Raw genomic sequence first — 13,795 nt, 5'->3', positions numbered from 1 at the left:
AATGGTTTACCCTGACACTGAGAGACATGAAGACAATACACAATATATTAAATACACATCCTAATAAAATTTCCACAACAGACTCTTCAGGACTTGTGATATGTTTAACACAGTGTATCAGTTTTGTCGGAACCATTTCTTTAAATGGTTTACCAAGATTTGAAAAATAAGGCTACAGTCACATGACCGTATGTATTTTGTGGTCCACAAAAGGCGTATCCGCAAAAAATACAGATGACGTCCGTGTTGCATCCTTTTTGTTTGCGGATCCATTGTAACAATGCCTATCCTTGTCCGCAAAACGGACAAGAATAAGACATGTTCTATTTTTTTTGCGGGGCTATGGAAAGGACAACACTGTATGCTGTCCACATATTTCACGGACCCATTGAAATGAATGGATCTGCATCTTATCCGAAAAAATGCGGACCAAAAATACGGTCGTGTCAATGTTTTCTAAGTCTTCTTTCTTCCCAAAACAGCACTGCCCATTGAAATGAATGGACCCGAGCTGCAGCACCACACACCTTGTGGACAAGTGTGGTGCTGTTTTTGGAAGAAAAAAGTAATGTTTTTCTAATCTTGGACAACCCCTTTATACCACACTGACCATTGCATTCAGTTATTGTTGACCTAAAGAGAAAGAATATTCTCTCAACTCTTAGTTACCTTGATGTAGAATGGCAAAGATCCTCTGTATTCTTGGTGATTCCACCAGCTCCTCCAGCCTGCCTACTAGTGTTGATCGAGCACCATAGTGCTCAGGCCGAACACATTGGGATGCTCGGGTGCTAATGGAAGTCACTGGGAGAACCCGAGAATTTAACCAGGCCCCTACTGCTCTGAAGAGGGGAGGATGCCGGGTTCATAGGAAAAGGTCAGAAATTGATGGAAACACCACCGAAATGGTTCGGGAACAGCATGGGGAGGATGTCTGGATGCATCTTGGACTCCCAGGTTGCTGCTCAGAACGATTTTGTCAGAGTAGTACCCCACTTTTACATAATGACAATAATACGCACGAAGCCGAAGATAAAATCGATTTTAGAGGAAAAATTGTTAGGAAAGATTCTTCCTGTATATTTACCTGTATATCACATAAAGAAGGGCCTCATTCACATTGTGGTACAATTTTTCATGTAGTGGGACTCCCACACTCATAAAGCCTATGCACTAAGTGAAAGGGCTGCCAAAAATTACAAGGAACCAGCACTCCAATACACCCTTTGTTACACATAAAGGAGGGCCTCATACACAGCCTTGAAAAATTATGATTGACGGCCTGACCCTCAAAAACATTTGGAGCAAGGACCTGCTGATCTGACCATCTAAAATATTATGGATGAGGGCCGGCTGCCGCTTTGGTGACTCTAGATAACCTGGGGCCGATCGCACATCCCTGTGATGGCGACGATCCATTTGGATGTCTGCCCTATCAACTTTCGATGTTATTTTCAGCCCAAATCATGTAGACCATGGGTAACGGGGGAATCATGGTTGATTCCGAAGAGTCAGCCTGAGAGACAGCTACGGCTACCACATCCAAGCAAGGCAACATGCACGCAAATTACCTATTAGGTATAATTAGGTGAGAGCCTGCAGGTAATCTGACCCTGTAAAAGATTTTAGGTGTGGGCCTGCTGGTGAGCTGACCCTGTAAAAGATTTTAGGTGCGGGCATGCTGGTGAGCTGACCCTCTAAAAGGTTGTAGGTGAGGGCCTGCAGGTGAGCTGACCCTCTAAAACATTATATGCGAGGGCCTACAGGTGAGCTGACCCCGTAAAAGATTGTAGGTGAGGGCCTGCTGGTGAGCTTACCCTCTAAAAGATTATATGTGAAGGCCTGCTGGTGACCTGACCCTGTAAAACATTATATGCGAGGGCCTGCTGGTGACCTGACCCTCTAAAACATTATATGCGAGGGCCTGCTGGTGAGCTAACCCTGTAAAACATTATATGCGAGGGTCTGCTGGTGAGCTGACCCTTTAAAAAATTATATGCGAGGGTCTGCAGCTGAGCTGACCCTGTAAAACATTATATGCGAAGGGCATATATGTGATAAGCATGTGTTGATATGATGGAAGAGGAGAAGGAGGATGAGAAAAGGAAGATTCAACCATATACCCTTGTTTGTGGTGGAAGAGGTACATGGGAATACAGTGCATTAAGTACATTATAAACAACACATTAAGGCTACATGAACGTTGTTTGTTTCTGTGTCCATTCCGTTTTTTTGCGGATAGGATGCGGTCCCATTCATTTCAATGGGTCTGCAAAGAATGCAGCGTGTGCACCGTGTGCTGTCCGCATCAGTATGTCCGTTGCGTAGCCCCACAAAAAAAATAGAACATGTCCTATTCTTGTCCGTTTTTGGCATTGTTACAATGGATCCGCAAATAAATAAACGGATGGCATATGCAATCTGCGGACCGCAAAACACATACGGTCGTGTGCACGTAGCTTTAAAGTGCCTTTATGTTCATCAGCTTTCCTTTGGTGGAGTCGAGAAGTCATGGTCAATCCAGGCCTTGTTCATTTTTATAAACCTGTCAGCATTTCCAGTTGACAGGCGGATACGCTTATCTGTTATAATGCCACCAGCAGCACTAAATACCCACTCAGACGTAGAGCGCCAGTTTGTGCCACGTGTCTAGCTTGGACACCAAGTAGTTGTAAGGCACTGAGGGATCATTGAGGACCCTGACACGGTCTGCTATGTACTCCTTCACCATCTTCCAACATTTTTCCCTCCTTGTGACACTAGGCCACGCATCAGGGTGAGGGTGCTGGCGGGGTGTCATGAAACTGTCCCAGGCTTTGGAGAGTGTTGCCCTGCCTCTGTTGGAACTGCTGTGTGTTCCCCTTGTCTCCACTCCTCGGTTGGCCAAGGAACTACAGACTCTGCCGCCAGCGTTGGCAGATGGAAATTTGAGTAGACACAGAAGTGGGATGGTTATGCTAATAATATACGCCGCTCACCATCTGTGTTGATTCCTCAAAGTTTCTTAAACCTCACAGATGTCAGACATCCATGCACACTCCTCGCTTGTGAATAGCGGAAGCTGACTGGAAAGGCGACGACCATGTTGCAGCTGGTATTCCATACTGCCCTCTGCTGCTCACATAGCCTGGCCAACATGTGAAACGTGGAGTTCCAGCACGTGCTCACGTAATACAACAGCCGGTGAGCTGGCAATTTCAAGCGCAGCTGCAGCATTGACAGACCGTCTGAAGCTGTCGATGACTTGCGGCGCTCCTTTACCAGTAGCTTAGGCAAATTAGGGTAGGTTTTGAGAAACCGCTGAACCACAAGGTTGAACACGTGGGCTAGGCATTGGATGTGTCTGAGCTTGCCGAGCTCCAAAGCCGTCACCAAGTTACGGCCATTATCAGACACAACCATGCCTGATTGTAGGTTGAGTGGCGAGAGTCACTGGATTTCGCTGATATTTTAGGGAGGCGCACACCTTACACAGGAGATGTGGCGCAAATAATTTAACTGTCCGTAGCGGCCTATTACACGGCATTTAGCGCAAGATGCGCTAAAAATATATGTTGCTGCTGTCACACACAATAGTCCTTAAAAGGACTTTTGGGTCTCTGAAAAGTTTTTTGTATAAAAATCTTCCTATTACACTCCTTACACTGTCTGTCCCTTCCTATGCACAGCTCTCCCTAACACTGAGCAATTTAGTGCAGGTTGCGCTACAAAACATATATTGCTTCTGTCACACACAATAGTCCTTACAAGGACTTTTGGGTCTCTTAAACGTTTTTGTACCCAAAAAATATTTAATAACACTCCCTACACTCTCTGTCCCTTACTATGCTCAGCTCTCCCTGATTACGAATGAGCCGAACATGCGTCATTGGGTGCTATATAGCACCCTATGATGCGTTCCGGCCAGCGAATCACTGTAATGGCTACGGCATGTAAAGGCTACGGCATTACAGTGAGGGCAGCACTTACCTGCACGTTTATTGGCTGCATAGAAGAAACATGTGGGGAGGAGCCTCGAGCATGGCGCTCAAACACATGCTGTACTCGGCCGAGTACCGCCATGTGCCAAGCATCGAGATGCTCGATCTTGACTACTGCCTACCAGGGGCGTTGCTAGGGTCTCAAAAGATCCGGGGCCGAAGCCCCAATGCATATGGCCCTATTCTCTGGGTTGTGAACCCCCCCCTAGCAAACACTAGCACTGAAGACACTTTCCTGCACTTGCTATACAGCAGCACATACCTGTCACATCCAGGACCTCCTAGGTGACGTCTCCTCTGATGCAGGTCTTCTCTGTCATCATCTTCTCCATTCGGTCTGGACACTTCTCTCAGCTGCCTCGTCTCTGCAGAGTGTGACGCACAGACATCTTAGCTTCCTTACTTTTCTGTATCCTCAAATACTATCCTGAAGAAAAATGAGTGCCCCCCATGGTAACAGTACTCCTCATAGTCCCACCAATAGTAATTCCCTTCTAGAATGCTCTCATTAGTAATACTGCCCCCTACTGGACCCAACAGTGATAATGCTCCACAAGAGTGCCCCCATTAGTAGAAGAGCCCGCCAGTATTAATAATACCCTCACAGAGCCCCCAGTAGAAATAAGGCCTTCTATTATTCCCCCAGTGGCAATAAAGCTCTCTACAGACCTTCAGTAGTAATAAAGCCCCCATAGTGCTCTTAGTAGAAATAATGTGGATCTATAAGTCCCTCCTATAAAGCCCCCAGTAGTAATAAGAACACCTATTGTCCCCTGGATTTAAAATGCCCCCACAGTGCCCCCAGTATTTATACTGCCCCCTACTGTTACAATGCTCTCCCTTAAGCGCCCCAATTATTTATAATGCCGCCTGCAGTGCCCCCTGTAGTTATATTCCTCCGTTTAGTGTCCCCAGAAATTATAATTCTTTAGCACCTCCGCCATACAGTCCCATGAAAATAACACTATTTCCCTCTCTGCCATACAGTCCTATATAAATACCATCACACATCTCTCCAGCCCCCTCTAATATATAGTCCCATGTAAATAACATCCCTCTCTATCTACAGCCCCCTCCAAAATACAGTCCCATGTAAATAACATCACACCATCTATCCTGCCCCTTCCAACATACAGTGCCATGTAAATAACATCACCCCCTCCCCAGCCGCTTCAACATACAGTCCCATGTAAATAACATCACCTCCTCAATATTCAGTCCCATATAAATAACATCACTCCCTCCCCAGACACCTTCAACATACAGTCACATGTAAATAAAATCACCTCCTTCCCAGCCACCTCCAACATGCAGTCCCATGTAAATAACATTACCCCTTAACATTTAATCCCATGTAAAAAATATCACTCCCTCCCACAGCTGCCTTCAACATACAGTCCCATGTAAATAACATCACCCTACCCCAGGCACTTCCAAATTTCAGTCCCATGTAATTAACATCACTCCACCTCACTGTCCCATGTAAATAACTTCCCTCCCTTGAGCCCTAACACACAGTCCCAGTTAAATAACTACAACTCCTAACATTGCTGTGCCTCTCACACTGAGTAATCTTCACATAGCTCTCCTCATGTAGCAGACCTCACCTTAGCCTCTTCCCAGGGCTTCTCTTTACAGCTGAGCAGTCCTCTTCTGCACTGGTCACATGATGGTGACATCATCCCAGGTCCTTTTCAGCTACTGTATTTAGAACTGATCACATGACCTGTGATGTCACCACAGGTCCTTCAGCTCTTGCAGTGCATTAGATTCAATTGTATTGCCGTCCTGAGGACGGCAATACAGTTATAGCTAACAGGCAGGCAGGACATTCGGGGCCTGGGACAAAACATCAGAGGCCCAGGCCCCGAATGTTTTGACCTAGCAACGTCCCAGCTGCCTAGTAATTAAAGTTTGGTTACCCCATCACAAGAAGCAGGGCTGACCTTAGGTTGGTTGTTGCCATGTGAGGTATCATCCATTGTTCTCCGGCCCTATTATAGTGCACAAATAATAAAGTCATATAGTGCCACAAAAGCATTGCTGTAAGAAGCCTTAAAGGGACACTGACAGGCCCAATAACCATAATTAGCTGTACATATCCATGCACAGGTCTTCTAATGTGCATTAAAAACATATAAGTATCCCCCCTGTCCACATTATGAATATAGTTAACTCACGTTTTATAACCTGAACTAATCGCTGTTCTTTCTGCCCAAGGGGCGGGGTTTCAGCTTCTCTTGCGCCCAGCCAGCATCAGCCCAACCGCCGTTTTTGAAGCGCCGCCCATCTCATCAATATTCACTTAGCTGGGCGGCTTCTGCAGTCCCCGACCTTCCGAGATCCGGCGCATGCCCAATAGAAAGCTATGGGTGCCGGGCGCATGCGCAGAAGCTGAAAGCGAGTCCGATGCCCATAGCTTTCTATTGGGCATGCGCCGGATCTCGGAAGGTCGGGGACTGCAGAAGCCGCCCAGCAAAGTGAATATTGATGAGCTGGGCGGAGCTTCAAAAACGGCGGTTGGGCTGAGGCTGGCTGGGCGCAAGTGGAGCTGAAACCACACCCTTGGGCAGAAAGAACAGCGATTAGTTCAGGTTATAAAACGTGAGTTAACTGTATTCATAATGTGGACAGGGGGATACTTATATGTTTTTAATGCACATTAGAAGACCTGTGCATGGATATGTACAGCTAATTACGGTTATTGGGCCTGTCAGTGTCCCTCTAATGACCCTGCATTGTGAACAAAAGTAATTAGTTGGCAGTCCATGGGAAGGTTGTCCTGAATTATTGCCCTAACTTGTGCCCATTTGGACATGATCTACATCTAGTTACAGAATACTAGAGATTTATCTATTTTTACTTATTCATCTTTTTTTTTTCTTTTCCACCTTACAGATGAGTTTTACAGATATAAGTCTTTGTGAGCGAGATGCAGATGGAGCAACTGCCATGCACTTTGCTGCCAGTAGAGGACATGCCAAGGTCTTAAGCTGGCTTCTTCTACATGGAGGGGACATGAGCACTGATAACTTTGGAGGAACCCCTCTACATGATGCCGCAGAGAACGGGGAACTTGAGGTTTCATTATTCTTTATTTATTTGCCCCTTATGTATGAATATAACAAATATAGCACTGCACCCTATGTATAAGAATATAATTACTATAAGGCTATATGCACACGACCGTATGTGTTTTGCGGTCCGCCCAAAAAAACAAACGGATGCCATTCGTATGCCATCCTTTTTTTTTTTTTTGTAACAATGCCTAAATCGGACAAGAATAGGACATGTTTTATTTTTTTTGTGGGGCTAAGGAACGGACATACTGATGCGAACAGCACATGGTTTGCATCCTATCCGCAAAAAAAAAACCTGAACGGACACAGAAACAAACAACGTTCGTGTGCATGTAGCCTTATACTGTTCCCTGTGGAGATGAATATGACTGTTATAAATATGCCCCTTTTTGAACAATTATACATATAAAATACTTACCCATATTTACTAGAATATAACTGCTAAAGAGACTACTTCCTAGGTACAAGAATATAACTACAATAATACTACTTCTATGTACTACCCCTAAATACTATAATATTGCATTCTGTGTATAACAATATAGATCTTATAACACTGCCTCCTATGTACAAGAATATAAGTACTATAATGCTGCTCCTGTATACCAGATTATAACTACTATAGGGATACTTTCACATTAGCGTTTTTGTTTTCCGGTATTGAGTTCCATCCTAGGGGCTCAATACCGGAAATAAACTGATCAGTTTTATCCTAATGCATTCAGTAAGCGGCTTTACAAAAGTCGCACATCTTTACGAAAAAGTCGCATGTTCCATTAAAAAGTCACATAAGATAAGAATGGTCCTCACTGGAGTAAAATTGCTAATTTTTTTGCGCAATTTTTTTGACTTTAAATTGTCACAATAGTAAATCTGTCTAGAGATTCATTTACATAAGAAAACACGCCCACTTTCAGAAAACTGGCGAGCATAGCGCAGAGCCAATAAAAGTCGCAAACTTTTGAGCAGTTTTAGCGATTGCGCAAATCAGTCCATTATTTTGACTTGATGATAATGATAAATCTGGCCCTTAGTCTCTGTTTCTCTCCCCTCTGGTGGCGATAACTGGAAATGCAGACACTGTGTAGGTAATAAAGATTATCTGATAATATATATTTCATTTCTCTCATTTCAGTGCTGTCAGATTCTCGTTGTAAATGGTGTTAAACTTGGGATCAAAGACCACGATGGGTACACAGCTGCTGACCTGGCGGAATATAATGGACACATGCATTGTGCTAAATATCTAAGGACGGTAGAAAATATGGTAAGGCTTTTACTGTTTGTTCTCCTGTCCTTTGTCACATACACAGTGCATGCAGAGATTTTTTAGTTTGCTTAACCCCTTCATAGCTGGGGCTAAAATTAATTCAAATGCACAATGTATTGAATTACATATACCTATATACTACATAACCTGTAGGCCCAGTATTATCTCCGGTAAGACTCTGCTCAGCCAGTACAGGGTGCCTCCACCACATTACAGATATGTACGTATTATTGTATAGTGAACATTTTTACAACTTTTTAATATACTTTGTGCAAAAAATTGTGACTTCATCAGCCTTCCACAACTGATTGTGATTACCAATATTAATCATACGAATCTATAGTCCAGTCTAATAATAATATGATATATGAAATGTTCCATAAACGGCAGGCTCGGTTTTGCAGATCACTGTTGTCTGAGCTCCCACAATGCAATGCTCTTTTCTTATTGGAAACTAGCAAACTTCTTTTTTAGCTTTTAATATGAATTGAAAATACAAAATGGGTAAATCACAGGTGGAGATTAATGATGAAGTGGATTTTTAAACACAGTTTTGCGGGAGTCTGCATTGCAGTAATTTGCGCCGTATATATATATATATGATATACTTTGTGCATGTTTAACCCCTTCACGACTGCAATCTGTATATATACGTGGTAGCTGCACATGCCCCGTGCAGCTACCACGTATATATACGTTCTGGCAGCTCTTTAATCCAAGCGCTGCAAAGCGCTTGGATTAAAGCTTCTGCCCCTGCCCTGTATGCTGTCACGGACAGCATACAGTGCAGTAATGCCGGCAAGGGACCAATCAGAGTGGCCCCTTGCCGGCAATCGATCCGATTGGTTAGTCTGTGCAGACTAACCAATCGGATCGCGGCAGTGTTAAAATGCCGGTTTCAGGCTCTGATATGCGCTCTGCAGATCAGAGCCTGAAATCGGTAATGTGTCCTGAAGCCCCCGATCTGTGCCCCCTTGAAGCCCCCGATCTGTGCCCCTTTCTTGTTTTTGTCCTGCCCCCGATGCGGTCTGCCCCCTCCTGCCCAGATCTGTGCCCCCTTCTTGTCCATCATGTTATCCTGCCCCTCCGATGCGGTCCGTCCCCTCCTGCCGCGATCTGTATTAAGTGAAATGCTGCCCCCCTCTCCCCCGTTTCCAGCGCTGCCCCCTGTCCGCTGCCCCCTGTCCCCTGCCCCCGATGCGGTCCCCCGTGTGTGTTATGGCGGCGGCTCCATTCCTGCGCCGCCACCATCAGCAGTGTGTGTCAGCTCTATGCTGACACTGCTGTAACCCCATAGATGACGCAGTAGCGGCTTCCATGGGGTTAATAGAGGGAGGGGCCTCCCTCTCTCTCAACCATCAGGGCTGCTGCGATCGCAGCGCCCGATGGTTGCCATGGCAACCGGACGCTTTGCAAAGGTGTCCGGTTGCCATGGTATAGGCGTCCAGTGCTGCCACCTACAGGCATCTGATTGTATTATACTTTGCAATGCAAGAGCATTGCAAAGTATAGTACAACCATCAGCCCCACTGGATCTTCAAGATCCAAGAGCGAACTGATAAAAAAAAATGTGAAAATAATAAAAGTAAAAATAAATAAATAAAAATGTAAAAAATAAATTTCCTTTTCCTATGAAAAAAATAAAAATAAAACACATATTAGGTGTCACCGCGTCCGTAACGACCATCTCTATAGATATATCACATCATCAACCCCGTCCAATAAACACCATAAAAAATAAAAACGGTGTAAAAAAATAAGCCATTTTTTTCACCTTACATCACAAAAAGTGCAACACCAAGCGATCAAAAAAGGCGTATATACCCCAAAATAGTACCAATCAAACCGTTACCTCATCCCGCAAAAAATGAGCCCATATTTAAGACAATCGCCCAAAAAATTAAAAAGCTATGGCTCTCAGACTATGGAGACACTAAAACATCATTTTTTGGGTTTCAGAAATGCTATTATTGTGTAAAACTTAAATAAATAAGAAAAAGTATACATATTGGGTATTGCCACGTCTGTAACGATCTGCTCTATAAAACTGTCACATGACCTAACCCCTCAGATGAACGCTGTAAAAAAAAAAACTGTTCCAAAACCTTGTCCCATAAAGTGTAATAATGAATGATCAAAAAGTCCTATGTACCCAAAAATGGTACCAATAAAAACCTCAACTCTTTCTGTAAAAAATGAGCCCCTGCACAAGACGATCGGTAGAAAAAAAACAAACATATGGCGTTCAGAAAACCAATCCAGCAAAATCTGCCTTCCAAAAACCATATGGTGTTCCTTTCCTTCTGCGCACTGCCGTGTGCCCTTACATCAGTTTACGACCACATGTGGGGTGTTTCTGTAAACCGCAGAATCAGAGTAATAAATATTAAGTTTTGTTTGGCTGCTAACCCTTACCCTAAGTTCACACCTGAGCGTTTTACAGGGCGTTCAAACGCGCTGTAAAACGCTCAACACGTGAAAACCAATGCTTTCCTATGGCCCTGGTTCACACTTGAGCGTTTTACAGCGCGTTTGAACGCGCTGTAAAACGCCCGACGCATAAACAAGTTCAGGAGCTTTTTTTGGGGCGTTTGACGCGCGTTTGGGCCATAGACTCATTGGACAACACTGCTGTCAATCACCCAAACGCGCGTCAAACGCGCGTTTACTATTACAAAAAACGCGCATAAAAACGCGCGACTAAAACGCGCGTTTGAGAAACGCTTAGGTGTGAAACCAGGGTGTATGTGTTAAAGAAAAAAATGTAATAAAATAGAAAATCTGCTAAAAAAGTGAAATTTTGAAATTTCATCTCCATTTTCCTTTAATTCTTGTGGAACACCTAAAGGGTTAATAACGTTTGTAAAATTGGTTTTAAGTAACTTGAGGGGTTTAGTTTCTACAATGGGGTCATTTATGGGTGGTTTCCACTATGTAAGCCCCACAAAGTGACTTCAGACCTGAACTGGTCCTTAAAAAGTGGGTTTTGGAAATGTTCTTAAAAATTTTAAGAATTGCTTCTAAACTTCTAAGCCTTGTAATGTCCTAAAAAAATTAAATATAAAATCCAAAATGATGCCAACATAAAGTAGACATGTGGGGAATGTTATGTAATAAATATTTTATGAGGTATCACTTTCTGTTTTAGGGAGGCAGAGAAATTGAAATTTAGAAAATTGCAAATTTTTTCAATTGTTGGGTAAATTTGGGATTTTTTCATAAATAAAGGTGATATATATTGACTCAAATTTATGACTGTCATGAAGTACAATGTGTCACGAGAAAACAATCTCAGAATGGCTTGGATAAGTAAAAGTGTTCCGAAGCTATGACCACTTAACGTGACGCATGTCAGATTGTAAATTTTGACCTGGACACTGGGGCATCAATGACCTTTGGTCATGAAAGGGTTAAGTATAAATGAGTAATGTATAAAAGGTTTTGCACCAGAAAAGTGTTTTTCTTTGTTTTGTCTGTTGAGTAGCCTTTGCAACAGATTTATGAAGGATTTGCAACATTTTTAAGGTGGTTTGCACCCAGGCACCATGTATTTTTCAGTGGATTTAACCACTTCAGCCCCGCTAGGTGAAACCCCCTTCATGACCAGGCCACTTTTTACACTTCGGCACTACACTCCTTTCACCGTTTATCGCTCGGTCATGCAACTTACCACCCAAATGAATTTTACCTCCTTTTCTTCTCACTAATAGAGCTTTCGTTTGGTGGTATTTTATTGCTGCTGACATTTTAACTTTTTTTGTTATTAATCAAAATGTAACGATTTTTTTGCAAAAAAATGACATTTTTCACTTTCAGCTGTAAAATTTTGCAAAAAAACGACATCCATATATAAATTTTTCGCTAAATTTATTGTTCTACATGTCTTTGATAAAAAAAAAATGTTTGGGCAAAAAAAAAAATGGTTTGGGTAAAAGTTATAGCATTTACAAACTATGGTACAAAAATGTGAATTTCCGCTTTTTGAAACGGCTCTGATTTTCTGAGCACCTGTCATGTTTCCTGAGGTTCTACAATGCCCAAACAGTAGAAAAACCCCACAAATGACCCCATTTCGGAAAGTAGACACCCTAAGGTATTCGCTGATGGGCATAGTGAGTTCATAGAACTTTTTATTTTTTGTCACAAGTTAGCGGAAAATGATGATGATTTTTTTTTTTTTTTTTTCTTACAAAGTCTCATATTCCACTAACTTGCGACAAAAAATAAAAAATTCTAGGAACTCACCATGCCCCTCACGGAATACCTTGGGGTGTCTTCTTTCCAAAATGGGGTCACTTGTGGCGTAGTTATACTGCCCTGGCAATTTAGGGGCCCAAATGTGTGAGAAGAACTTTGCAATCAAAATGTGTAAGAAATGACCGGTGAAATCCGAAAGGTGCACTTTGGAATATGCGCCCCTTTGCCCACCTTGGCAGCAAAAAAGTGTCACACATGTGGTATCGCCGTACTCAGGAGAAGTTGGGGAATGTGTTTTGGGGTGTCATTTTACATATACCCATGCTGGGTGAGAGAAATATCTTGGCAAAAGACAACTTTTCCCATTTTTTTATACAAAGTTGGCATTTGACCAAGATATTTTTCTCACCCAGCATGGGTATATGTAAAATGACACCCCAAAACACATTCCCCAACTTCTCCTGAGTACGGCGATACCAGATGTGTCACACTTTTTTGCTGCCAAGGTGGGCAAAGGGGCACATATTCCAAAGTGCACCTTTCGGATTTTGCAGGGCATTTTTTACACATTTTGATTGCAAGGTACTTCTCACACATTTGGGCCCCTAAATTGCCAGGGCAGTATAACTACGCCACAAGTGACCCCATTTTGGAAAGAAGACACCCTAAGGTATTCCGTGAGGGGCACTGCGAGTTCCTAGAATTTTTTTTTTTTTGTCACAAGTTAGCGGAAAATGATGATGATTTTTTTATTTTATTTTTTTCTTACAAAGTCTCATATTCCACTAACTTGCGACAAAAAATAAAAAATTCTAGGAACTCGCCATGCCCCTCACGGAATACCTTGGGGTGTCTTCTTTCCAAAATGGGGTCACTTGTGGCGTAGTTATACTGCCCTGGCAATTTAGGGGCCCAAATGTGTGAGAAGTACTTTGCAATCAAAATCTGTAAAAAATGACCGGTGAAATACGAAAGGTGCACTTTGGAATATGCGCCCCTTTGCCCACCTTGGCATCAAAAAAGTGTCACACATCTGGTATCGCCGTACTCAGGAGAAGTTGGGGAATGTGTTTTGGGGTGTCATTTTACATGTACCCATGCTGGGTGAGAGAAATATCTTGGCAAACGACAACTTTTCCCATTTTTTTATACAAAGTTGGCATTTGACCAAGATATTTTTCTCACCCAGCATGGGTATATGTAAAATGACACCCCAAAACACATTCCCCAACTTCTTCTGAGTACGGCGATACCAGATGTGTCACACT

The 13,795-nt window shown here is 43.1% G+C and overlaps 1 protein-coding gene across 1 annotated transcript in view; it reads left to right on the top strand.

Annotated features, from left to right (window-relative positions):
* ESPN (espin) overlaps positions 1 to 13,795 on the top strand; it is a 250,967-nt gene that overhangs the window by 72,183 nt on the left and 164,989 nt on the right. The window contains 2 exon segments of the mRNA XM_044278364.1: positions 6,879 to 7,061; positions 8,196 to 8,327. Coding sequence (XP_044134299.1) covers positions 6,879 to 7,061; positions 8,196 to 8,327 — 315 coding nt within the window.

The sequence above is a fragment of the Bufo gargarizans genome, chromosome 2, assembly GCF_014858855.1.
Source record: "Bufo gargarizans isolate SCDJY-AF-19 chromosome 2, ASM1485885v1, whole genome shotgun sequence".
Lineage (NCBI taxonomy): Eukaryota > Metazoa > Chordata > Amphibia > Anura > Bufonidae > Bufo > Bufo gargarizans.
This window is presented reverse-complemented; position numbering and strand designations above follow the sequence as displayed.